Source organism: Mustelus asterias, chromosome 2, assembly GCF_964213995.1.
Source record: "Mustelus asterias chromosome 2, sMusAst1.hap1.1, whole genome shotgun sequence".
Classification (NCBI taxonomy): domain Eukaryota; kingdom Metazoa; phylum Chordata; class Chondrichthyes; order Carcharhiniformes; family Triakidae; genus Mustelus; species Mustelus asterias.
In genome coordinates, this window is record NC_135802.1 from 72140786 (window position 1) to 72153214 (window position 12429).

General features: G+C 41.2%; 1 protein-coding gene across 7 annotated transcripts in view; it reads left to right on the forward strand.

The window, feature by feature from the left end:
- LOC144508725 (tyrosine-protein phosphatase non-receptor type 3-like) overlaps window positions 1–12429 on the forward strand; it is a 176089-nt gene that overhangs the window by 56019 nt on the left and 107641 nt on the right. For 5 of the 7 annotated variants that reach the window (XM_078237059.1, XM_078237066.1, XM_078237043.1 and 2 more), the window contains exons 5-7: window positions 3451–3520; window positions 4896–4940; window positions 10911–10963. In XM_078237059.1, coding sequence (XP_078093185.1) covers window positions 3451–3520; window positions 4896–4940; window positions 10911–10963 — 168 coding nt within the window. Of the gene's footprint in view, window positions 1–3448; window positions 3536–4895; window positions 4952–10910; window positions 10964–12429 lie in introns of those variants that run through there. The other 2 variants (XM_078237067.1, XM_078237068.1) reach the window with 2 other exon arrangements.

Genomic DNA, 12429 nt, shown 5'->3' on the forward strand with positions numbered 1-12429 from the left:
CACCCTACAGTATTCACTAGCATTACCCCAGCTGAATCCCCAACCATCAACATCCTTGGCAGGGTTAGCATTGACCAGAAACTAATCTGGACCAGCCATTTAAATACTCGGCTATAAGAGCAGATTAAGAGGCTGGGAATTCGGCACAAGGAACTCAACTTCTGGCTCCCCAAAGCCTGTTCACCATGTACAAGTCACCAGTCAGAAATGTGATGGAATACTCTGCACCTGCCTGGATGAATACAGCTCCAACAACACTCCCAAATCTCAACACCACCCAGACCAAAGCAATCCACTTGATTGGCATCACGTTTAACATTTACTCTCCACCACCAACACACAGTGGCAGCAGTGTATACCATTTACAAGATGTGCTACAACTCACAAAGGCTTCTTCAACAGCACCTTCCAAACCTGCAACTTATGCCACTTCGAAGATCAAAGGCAGCTGATGCATGGGAGCACCACCACCTGCAGGTTCCACTCCAAGCCAGACTATCCTGACCTCCACTGAATCCCTACAGTACAGAAGGAGGCCATTGAGCCCCCCCCCCTACTCTATCCCTGTAACCCCACGCATTTACCATGGCTAATCTATCTAACCTACCATCTTTGGACACTATGGAGCAATTTAGCATGGCAAATCCACATAACCTGGAGGCATATCATCATTGTTTCATTATTGCCAAGTCAAAATTCTGGAAATTCCTTTCTCACTGAACTGTGGGCATACCTACACCACATAGACTACAACAGGTCAAGAACACCACTGTTGGGAGTGTATTGGTTACAATACGCTATGTCTTAAGTCTCCATAGTCTTCTGTAGGTTAATTGTAAGTCTTTTCTATCCATGTCTCTGTTCAATACCACACTGACCCTGGGTCTGGATCATGTGCCTTCTCACATCACTGTGTGGGTGATTCTATACTCAGTTCCACATTAACCGTATATTTTCCAGACCCTTAAACTACACCTCCTCTCCAGTTTTTATCCAATGCTTAAAGTAGTTTACTTTCTTGCATTGTTATCAGTCCCATACATTTACATTGCTGATACCACATTATCACCATTACTACATTAACCTTATCTCACCACCTCTCCCCACCTACCCCGCTCCCTCCCCCACCCCGCTCCCTCCCCCGCTTCAAATCCATGAATTTAAAGGGTCAGGTAGTCTGGGAGCCTTTTAACATTTCCACATCTCGTTCACAGTTCTGTTGGAAAAGTGGCTAGCTCTGTTGCTGGTTCTGGAAGGTGGAATTGGCATCTGGGTATTTCTGTCAAAAGCTCTCCATTGTGCAGTTGGAGTGGTTGGCCTAGGGATAGGGTGAAAGCTTCCCTGTTTTGCCTGGCAGTGCCTTCTGCAGACTAAATCTGGTGGTACTGAGGTTGGTCCTTGCTTTTTCTACTGACAGTACCTTCTATCTCAAGGTCTTTAATCCAGACATTGTCACCCTTCTGTAGTTATGGTAAGTGTCTGGTGCAGTGCCTTCTGTTGTAGGCAGAAGCTTCCTTCTGTCTATATGACAGCTCTTTTGTTTGGCTATCAAGGTATTTCTTGGTTACCAACCCTGATATTTATTTTGTTGGCAGCGTTGGAAGTTGTGCCCTGTTTCCTGCCCATTAGAGATTGCATTGGGTTAGTCCAAATTGACTTACAAGTGTGGAATTGTGATCCATGTTCATAGAAAAATCATAGAATCCCTACAGTGCAGAAGGAGCCCATTTGGCCTATTGAGCCCGCACCAACAAGAATCCCACCCAGATCCTATCCCCATAACCCCATTTATTTACCCTGCTAATCCCCCTAACAATAAGGGGCAATTTAACATGGCCAATCAACCTAACCTGCACATCTTTGCACTGTTAAAATGTTTTTAAGATGCATGTGCAGTCTTGAGAGATTTCTGAATTTCAAACTGGTGTTACCATTCCCTTGGAGTCAAAGGGATTTTCTGCACTTGCTGGTTTTGGCAGACTCCGCAAAGTGATAATGGCCTCTTCTTGAAAAAGATAACAATGGTTGCCTGCATTGGCTGCCTGTCGACTTCTTTTGTTCAGGGGTTGACTTTTTAAAACTGTTGAATTGGAGCCTTTGCTTGTTTAATTACTGAGCTGGGCAGTCACGCTGTTCCCAAAATACTTAATTAATTATTTTTTCTTTTCCTTCAGTCAGACACCACGTTTTCAGGCTCCGACCTGGGCATTGGGTTTCAGCAACAAGTTTCTTTCAAACTGCAATTCTGACACTAAGTTACTTATAGGAGTTGTCAGGACTTGGTGCAACCTGTAATTTTAAAAGATTGAACACACTCTTGCAGGTTCCATCGACTCTGCACTCTAAAGATAGACTTCCAAGTGTCTGCTGCAGTGATGGGTTTTAAATTTCAGCCTCCAGCTTCCAACTCTTTGGAGTTTTTACTGGCGATTTTTCCTCTGCGTGTTTACTTCTGGAGCTTCTTTTCAGGCCAGAATGTTTTTTTTTTAAATTTTCTTCCAGCGTTGTTTTGTCTCTATATTTTAGCAAGGTTCTGGGTTTTTACCACCATGTGGGGAGGGTGTTGGTTGCAGTATGTCTTAGAGAAATCTCCATAGCTTTTGATAGTTTTTTATTTTTTAAAAGTTTATTTATTTGTGTCACAGATAGGCTTACATTAACACTGCAATGAAGTTACTGTGAAAATTCCCTATTCGCCACACTCCGGCACCAGTTCGGGTACACTGAGGGAGAATTTAGCATGGCCAATGCACCTAACCACATGTCTTTCGGACAGTGGGAGGAGATCAGAGCACCCGGAGGAAACCCACATAGACATGGGTAGATGGTGCAGGCTCCACACAGACAGTGACTCAAGCTGGGAATTGAACCCAAGACCCTGGCGCTGTGAGGCAACAGTGCTAAACACTGTCACCGTGCCACCCAACTGAAAGTCTTTATCGACTACTAAAACTATGCAAGTACAGTAAAGGATACAAGGTGGGAGGTATCTCCATGCTTAGATCTGTTCACATTTCTGGGTCATATGCCCTCTGACATAGCTGTGTTGGTGGTACTGTACTCAGTCCCACATTAGCCCCTAGATCTGCAAGCCCCTTATACTACAACCACCACATTCTCGAGGGAAATTAGGGATGGGCAATAAATGCTGGCTTAGCCAGTGATGCCCATATCCCATGAAAGAATTTAAAAAAATCTTCCTTAATATCTCCATAAGTGGACTGCTGTCAAATTTTATTGTAAAATATTCCTTTGAAGTATTTTGGGATATTTTATAATGTTAAATGCAAGTTGAGGTTAGAAATGAGATATGTTTTTGCAGCAGTGTAGTGGGAGAGTTGTTACATCTGACCCCCTGCGAGGAGTTCCATTCCCCAGCACGAATAGCATTATTAAAGTAAAGGAAGTTTTGATAATTTAAATGTGTTTTTTTTCACCCAAAATATTTAGGAGGCGCACTAAATTTCCGAGTGAGATTTTTTGTAACAGACCCTAATGCTCTGCAGCAAGAACAGACAAGGTAGGCAATGTGCATGTAAGTACAAATTATGGCATAACACCTCAACATTGTGTGTCTAAAGAGCCTTTAAAGTGTAAATAATGACATTTATTCAATTACCTCCTGCCCAATCCACAAATTTGCAATATATTGCAAGTTCTATTTTAACTCTCTCACTTTGACAAAGACATTATTCCAAGCCTATCTAACACATTCTTTGGTGCAGTTACTTGCATGGTTAAAAATGTAAAATTAACTCAAATTGCCACAGGCTAGAATTTTTCTTTTCAGGTAGTCCTGGAGCAGTATTGATTTGATTTACTCACCATTCATGAAAGGTGCCAGACAGGTTTTCATTCACTCCTGCTGTAGGTAGATTTTATCAGCTGCTGCATCTTCAGCCTGCCACTTGCAGATTCCCCCCACTTTCTGTCTAGAAAATAGAACAAAAATAGAACAATAGGATCTCTCAATTATTTTCCATTGCATTGACAAACCAAGCAAAGCTGACCAATCCGATCACTTGAATAACTTTTTTCTTAAGACAAACACAATTTGGGTCATATAGATCATATTAAAAACTTTTGCGAAAGAAGCTTTGAAATTGTCCTTTATTACCAATTTCCTGCTAGAAACATGTTCAATAATTTTTTCTGTTCCAATAGTCTACCCTTCATCAGATTTTTCAGGCTTTAGTTCTGTTCTCTGTGGTTTCTATGGGACAGCCACCTGAAAGGGCCTGTACTTTGCTCGTTTGCAATGTCTGCTTCTCAGTTTCTTTAAAGGACTTTGCTTGTTTGTGTCTTGTGTCTGATTCTTAGTTTTGCCTCCCCAGGAGCAACTCCACAGAAGTGTGACTTTTTAGAAATATATGGATGTGTTTGCAAGATCTAGTTATTTATCAAGAACTACACAAAATGGTGGTGTGCTGTGATTGACTTTTAAACTGGAAAAATCAAGCCGTGGTCTCACTCTTTAATGAGGGAACAAGGTTTATCACAGATAGAGTTCTTGGTTGAATTATTATTATTAGGAGCATTATTGTTCAAATACGAATGTTGGAGAGAAGGTAGCAGTCATTTCCATTGTTTCAGCAAAGAGAAATGGTCTTGAAATCACTATTGGTTTGTTGGTTGTATGCCCAATTGCATTATGTGTCAGTGGCAACCAAGTTCAATAGAAAATCTAATGTAACTTTAGAATTCTATATTTTAACAATGCATGTTACAGTTGGTAAATTTGTTCCAGGATTTTGTTACTAGCTGCTAGGCATGAAAATTATCCCATTTCAAACTTGCAGATCAAAATGTATGAAGACATTGGAACCATCTATTTTTCAAATGCCTTCTCTATTTAGATTATGCACTGATATTTAACATCTTGGTCTACTTTTCAGGCACTTGTATTTTTTACATCTGAAGAAGGAATTTATTGATGGAAGGCAAGTATTATGTTTCGTATATATCATGCACTCTTCTACCTGTAACTTGGGACAGGCCATAAGATGGAATTCACATAGTTTAAGCAGCATTTAAAGTTGTGCTGCACTACATTGTTTCCCCGGGGGCCGGCCATGCCACAGGCAACTACATACATGACCCCCACGGATAGTATCAATGAGGAAATTCATCCAGATACTGGCCTACAGCATTGTCTTTCCCAACGATCTTCCCCTTCTGATGGTTTTACTTTTGTGCTTTTTGATCATGAGGAGAAAGTAAAGCATTTTGCTTCCTCATAGCAAGGGAATTACTTTGCAAATGCAACAAGTAATTTGTGTACAGCATGAACTACAAGGATATAATTCCCCAAGTAATCCACTTTGGTGATGTTGGTTGAGGAAGTATGTTAGTTAGGGCAGTAGGAGATCTGTCCTATTCTTTGAATAGTGTGATGGGATCCTCTGAAAATTTGAACAAACAGATGGGGACTTGGTTTAATATCTCATATGAAAGATGGCACTTTTAAAGCATCAGACTAGAAATTTCTGAAGTAGTTCTTGAACGCATGACCTGCTTGTATGAAAGCAGAGCGCCACAACTGAGTCAACCCGATGTTTTCTGGTATTGTTATTTCTACTAATCTCAAATGAAACACTTTTTTTAACCAGACGCTTCTTTTCCCTTAATAGATTTTAATCTTTTATGAAGGCCAAGACTGTCAACATCCTGACTATTTCCAGGAAAGGTTTACCAATTGCTGGTTGAAAGAGCATCTTTATCTCACTTTCTGCCTTCAAATCTCTCTGTCATAATTCATCATGTTTCTCTGTTTTGTCTTCATCCTCATCAATACCGAATGAGTTGCTTTTCTGAAATAAAAACTAAGTGATGGAAAAGCTCAGGTTTGGCAGCATCTATGGAGAGAGAAACAGAGTTAACATTTCGAGTTCAATTTCACTCCTCTTCAGAACCTGTTTTTCTAACTTTTATTTCTCTCTGTATTCTCACTGTGTTGAAGGAAAGACTCAGCAATTGCCTTCTACTCTGACTAATTCTTTCTTAAGACTCAAATCTTGTGATACCATCTCTATACATTTTTTCCTAGTAATTATGCAGCAGGCAGGTGAAAATTCCTGCAAAATAGGCTGGAAGCTGTAGCCAAATTTCGGTATGATGTTCATTAGGGGAATTTGAGATGGCTGTATTACTAATTGGTGTTAGGTTTGTTCTTGCTGACTTAGAGCTTGGGGACTTCACTGCACAAAACTGCTCCTTCTAAGGCCTTATGAATCCATTTTTAGTTTATAATTTTTGGAATGATGTACTACAGCAATATTTCTGGATTGTTCCATGGAAAATCACAAAAGAAGATAATTCTTTCAGGAGTTTTCAGGTCAATTGATTAAAAGCATTATATGTCTAGGATGTCAACAGAGTTGAGCTTCAGTTTTTAGTTTCTTACAGCCAGGACACATTCATTCTTAAAATTAGTGTTTTTCAAGTTGGTTCACTTTTTCTGTTTTTAAAATTCCAATTAGTTCTTTTTATTTTAAGCATAATAGAATGTGTTGTTAGGTTTTTATCATCTCCCATTGACATTACTACAACTTCTGGTGTTTGATGTCAAAACTTGACAAAGTATATAATGTATGATTTCAGTGGTATGTTTTCCCAGCACCTTTCCCCTAATGATGGGGATTGTTTTAAGTTCAAAGAATCATAGATTTATTTCGTGCAGAAGGAGGCCATTCAGCCAATCGAGTCTGCATCAACCACAATACCACCCAGGCCCTATCTCCAAAGCCCATGCATTTACCCAAGCTAGTCCCCCTGACACTAAGGGGCAATTTAGCATGGCCAATCCACCTAATCCACACATCTTTGGACTGTGGGAGGAAACCGGAGCACCCGTTGGAAACCCTGCAAACACGGGGAGAATGTGCAAACAGACGGTGACCCAAGCCAGGAATTGAACCCAGGTCCCTGGTGCTGTGAGGCAGCAGTGCTAACCACTGTGCCACCATGCTGCCCTGCCTTTCACTTCGTGATGTTCAAGTAGCTTTGGGAAGTTTTCTAAGTCTTCGACAGTGAAGGCAGACACAAAATACCTGCTCAGCACCTCTGTCATTTCCTTGTTTTCCATTACTAATTCACCAGACTCTTCTCTAGGGGACCAGCGCATACTTTAGTTATTTTATTTTATTTTTTTAATTTCTAGGAACTCTTACAATCTGTTTTTGTATTTATAACTCACTTTCTCTCATCCTTTGATTTCTCCTCTTTACCTATTTTTAGTCTTTCTTTACTGGTTTAAAAATCTGTCTAATCTTCTGACCTCCCACTAACCTTTGCAGTATTGTACAGTGTTACTTTAAATTTGGGGGGCATTCAAAATAGGAAATGGCGAGGGTGCAAGCCCAGCATGTTCCTTCTAGGGTGATAGGTAGGAATAACAAGCCCAGAGAACCACAGATGACCAGAGATATTCAGGATACAATGAGAAGGAAACGAAAGGCTTTTAAAAAGTACAAGGGGAGCAAATCAGTGGAGGCATTAGTGAGGTATAGAAAGTGCAGGGTGGAGCTTTAAAAGCAATTAGGAATGCAAAGAGAGGGGATATGAGAAAGCTCTGGCTGGTAAAAGTATAAAGATATTCTATAAGTGGGCGGCACGGTAGCACAGTGGTTAGCACTGCTGCTTCACAGCTCCAGGGTCCTGGGTTCGATTCCCGGCTCAGGTCACTGTCTGTGTGGAGTTTGCACATTCTCCTCGTGTCTGTGTGGGTTTCCTCCGGGTGCTCCGGTTTCCTCCCACAGTCCAAAGATGTGCGGGTTAGGTTGATTGGCCAGGTTAAAAATTGCCCCTGAGATTCGTAGGTTAGCGGGATTAGCGGGTAAATATGTGGGGGTAGGGCCTGGGTGGGATTGTGGTCGGTGCAGACTCGATGGGCCGAGTGGCCTCCTTCTGCACTGTAGGGTTTCTATGTTTCTATGTTTCTATGTTAATGGAAGAGGATAACCAGGGAAAGAGTAGGGTCTATTAGGGACCAAGGGGGAAATCTGTGGGTGGAGCCAGAGGACATTAGTAAGTGTTGAATGGATACTTCACATCTGCCTTCACCCCAAAAAATGAGGACGATGTGGGTATGCAATTTGGGGAGAGAGATTGTGAGGTTCTTGAGCAACTTGACATAGGGAAGGACAAGGTATTGGTGGTGTTGGCAGACTTAAAAATGGATAAATCTCCAGGTCCAAATGAATTGTGCCCTAGGCTCCTGTGGGAGGCAAGGGAGGAAATTGCAGGGGCTCTGACCCAAATGTTCTATTCCTCTCTGGCCACGGGAAGAGGTGCCAGACGACTGAAGAACAGCTAATGTGGTTGCACTATTTAAGAAGCCAGGGAACTACAGACCAGTGAGTCTCAGGTCAGTGGTAGGGAAACTATTAAAGAAACTTCTGAAGGAGAGTATCTATCTCCACTTGGAGAGACAAAGCTTGATCAGGGATGGTCAGCATGGAGGTCATGCCTAACAAATTTGATTGAATTTTTTGAGAAGGTGACCAGGTGTGTAGACGAGGGTAGATAGGAATGTGGGAGGTTTGATCAATAAATTTGCAGATAACACAAAAATTGGTGGTGCGGTAAATAGTGAGGAGGAAAGTCTTAGATTACAGGGTGACATAGATGGGCTGGTAAAATGAGCAGAACAGTGGCAAATGGAATATAACCCTGAAAAGTGTGAGGTGATGCATTTTGGGAGGACTAACAAGGCACAATGAATGGTAGGATGCTTGGAAGTACAGAGAACCAGCAGGATCTTGGGGTGCATGCACATAGGTCCCTGAAGGCGACAGGCCGATTAAGAAGGCATATGGGATATTTGCCTTTATTAGCTGAGGCATAGAATGTAAGAGCAGAAAGGTTATGATGATGCTGTATATAACACTCCTAAGGCCACAGCTAGAGTGCTGTGTGCCACACTATAGGAAGGATGTGATTGCACTGGAGCGGGTGCAGAGCAGATTCACCAGGATGTTGCCTGGGCTGGAGAGTTTCAGCTACGAAGCGGGCTGGATAAGCTGGTGTTGTTCTCCTTAGAGCAGAGAAGGCTGAGGGGGGAACCTGACTGAGGTCTATAAAATTATGAGGAAGATACTTAGGGTAGATAGGAAGGAACTTTTCCCCTTAGTTGAGGGTTCAATAACCAGGGGGGAATAGATTTAAGGTAATGACAGGACTTGAGGCAAAGCTTTTTCACTCAGAGAGTGGTGGGAATCTGGAACTCACTGCCTGAAAGGGTGGTAGATGCAGGAACCCTCACAGCATTTAAGAAGATAAGCACTTGAAATGCCATAGCATGCAAGGCTAAGGACCAAGTGCTGGAAAATGGGATTAGAATAGATAGGTGCTTGGTGGGCAGCATAGGCATGATGGGCTGAAGGGCCTCTTTCTGTGCTGCAAAACTGTATGACTTTATGAAATCTTCTGATGGAAGACCCTTCGCATCCCATCTTGTGCAGCAAACCCCCTTAGGGACCAGGACAGAGAATTCATGCAGAAGCCATGTCCCCCTTTTATGGCAGTAGCTGCCATATTCTGATAAATAAAGCATTTAAATGTCCCAAAGCTGCTTTGATAACAGTTCTAGAGAAAAGGTGAGTGAGTAATGTAAATGGGTAAAGAGGTAGTGTGGATAAAGCAAGTGGGTAAGGAGATAGGGTCAGTATGGTAAGTGGGTAAGGGGGAAGGGTGGGGTATGGTAAGTGGGTAAGTAGGGAGGATGGTTAAGGTGGGTTGGAGAGCAGGGGGATGAGGTAGGTTGGGTGACACCTAGATAGGTAGCCTGGGGGCAATCAGGTTGGAAGCTAGACAGGTTGGATCTGGGGCAGGGGTGTAGTCAGGTGGTGAGGACTGATCAGGGCGCATCGAGTCTTTAGGAGGGTTAGTCAGTGTCGGGGTGGGGGAAATCGGGGGGGTAGATGTGGTGATCTGTGAGTAAGTGGGAGGGTCAGCTGTATAAATACCCAGGTGTTAGACTAGGTTTTTTTCATGTCCAACATTTCTTGGGTAACTGTCTAGTTAAGTAAATTGGTAGTGTCCAAAGTCTCCGACTCTAAGTCGGGGTATCAGGGACCAGGGAATTGCTCATCAGAAGTTCAAACTTCCTGGTAATTCCCATGGAATCGTTCCATTGGGACTTCCAAAGGACCTTGTCACCCATCCCAGGGTATGTCCAGTCTCCAGCTATGATGTGGAGATGCCGGTGTTGGACTGGGGTGAACACAGTAAGAAGTCTCACAACACCAGGTTAAAGTCCAACAGGTTTATTTGGTAGCAAATACCATAAGCTTTCGGAGCACTGCTCCTTTGGCTGGAAGATCTGGGCCATTAGTTACAATTACATTAGTTTGAGAGCACATTTCCACTCCATCTGACGAAGGAGCAGTGCTCCGAAAGCTGATGGTATTTGCTACCAAATAAACCTGTTGGACTTTAACCTGGTGTTGTGAGACTTCTTACTGTGTTTACCCCAGTCCAACGCCAGCATCTCCACACCATTAGTTACAGACAGTAAGGGAAAAGAATACAAGGGTTTCAGTTCTCTTACGACACTATGCGTAAAAGTATTGTTTCTGTTACTTGCGTAATGTTGATGAATGAGTGATTTTCTGAAGTTTTTATTGGTCGACACCTTGAAAAACCTTTTGTGCAAAGTTCTGGAATTGCATTTACTAAATAAACTGCATTTACTTCAATAAAATTGAAATACTTGTAGATGCTTAAGGATATTATAGAAAAACTGTTTGAGTATGTAATCGTGCAACTATTTAAGAATGAAAATTACTTGTTCAGAACCTATTTTAAACTAGGTCAGTGCAGTGTGTTTTACAAATGGATGTGTTGTCTTTTCAGTAATGAATCATCTCATTATTCTGACAATACAATCTCTAAATTTATATGTTTTCCAGATTACCTTGTCCTCACAATAAAGCAGTCTTACTTGCTTCCTATGCAGTCCAATGTAAGTGGTGAAATTATAATCTGTAACATTTTCCCTTTTTCATTAGCTTCAGTGTGATTTGATGAAAAGTTTGGGGTTGATTTATTTATATAAATAGAGCGCTGTTCTGAAAATGTTTGCATAAGCATGCTTTAGCTTTTTTTCTAAGGATCTTCCTTGAACTACACTTCAAGTTTTGAATCTATAATTTACAAACTTTTTTGAATAGACGTACCATCCCCACATTTAAATTGTCCACAGTTAGCATGGGCAACTGCCTATATTGTGCAAATACTTGCCTTGTATTTGTCCATTTCAAAGGCTCTGCTGATTTCAGCCAATGTCAGGTCAAAGGCACTTTCAAGCAGCTGTTCACACCTCTTAATTCTCTGAATTCTACTGACAGATTGAAAAAGTGTTGCTGATTTAAACCAATGTCAGGTCTTCCAGCAACAATTTCATTTATATTGCACCTTCAAAGCAGTAAAATACCCGATAAAAGTGAGTAAATTTCAGAAGTGAAGGAATGATGAACTGGAGTATCAGAATTTAGCTAAACTTCTTGAATCAGAGGTACATTTGAGGACACATATCTTCAAGAAAATGGGAAAGATAATATCATGGCCAGAAATTTTATTTAGGATCCAGAAAAAAAGAGGATTTCATAAGATAAAGGGACAATCTGAACTGTGAAATAAAATGGAATATTGGAAAGAAATTCTTGATCATAGTTAGAGAGGTTAGCAAAAATGTCAGCTTTCTCTTCAGTAGAACTATCAACTGTACAGTGGAATGAAAGGAAAAGTTACTTGAGACAACTTTGGCCAGGAATGCAAGGACAGCTTCTGAAGGTGCAGAAATGCATTGGTTAATGCTTTTTAGAAGTTACAATAAGGGTGTTTCAGACAGTCAAGGATGTTAGATATGATGAGCAACATTACAAAATGATGGAAGTAAGGTGGACATTTAGAAAAGAATGAGAGATGGAATCTTCTGTGAGACAAAGAAAGAGAAACTACACAAGCAATGACAGGAATGAAAGCATCAGCTGTAACTGTAAATCAAGGATTTTTTTTATTCTAGTGGTTGACATGCTTTGCACTAGATTTTCTGTTCATTGACTACTCACTAATGGATGGAAATCTAATCCACAGTTTCAGACAAGCCAGAAATAATTCCATGAATGGTAATTTGTTGGAATGTTTCAAGAGATGATCGGAAGAACGCAAAAAGACAGTCAGATGATGTGCTAGTTCCTTCCAGTCACCCTCGTGTCAATTAGATATGCAAAGAGTGATTGCAAGGTGTAAACAAATAAAGTGCCTCATGAGCACAATATTTTGATGAAGGACACTTATTGACAGTGCCTAGAGTAGAGATCATCTGCACATGAATTAGTTTGCAGGTGTTTTTGTACGACAAAGTAAAAGCTGAATAATTAGCAAGTTTAAGAATATTACCAGAAAACCTAGGGCAGAATTCTTCCA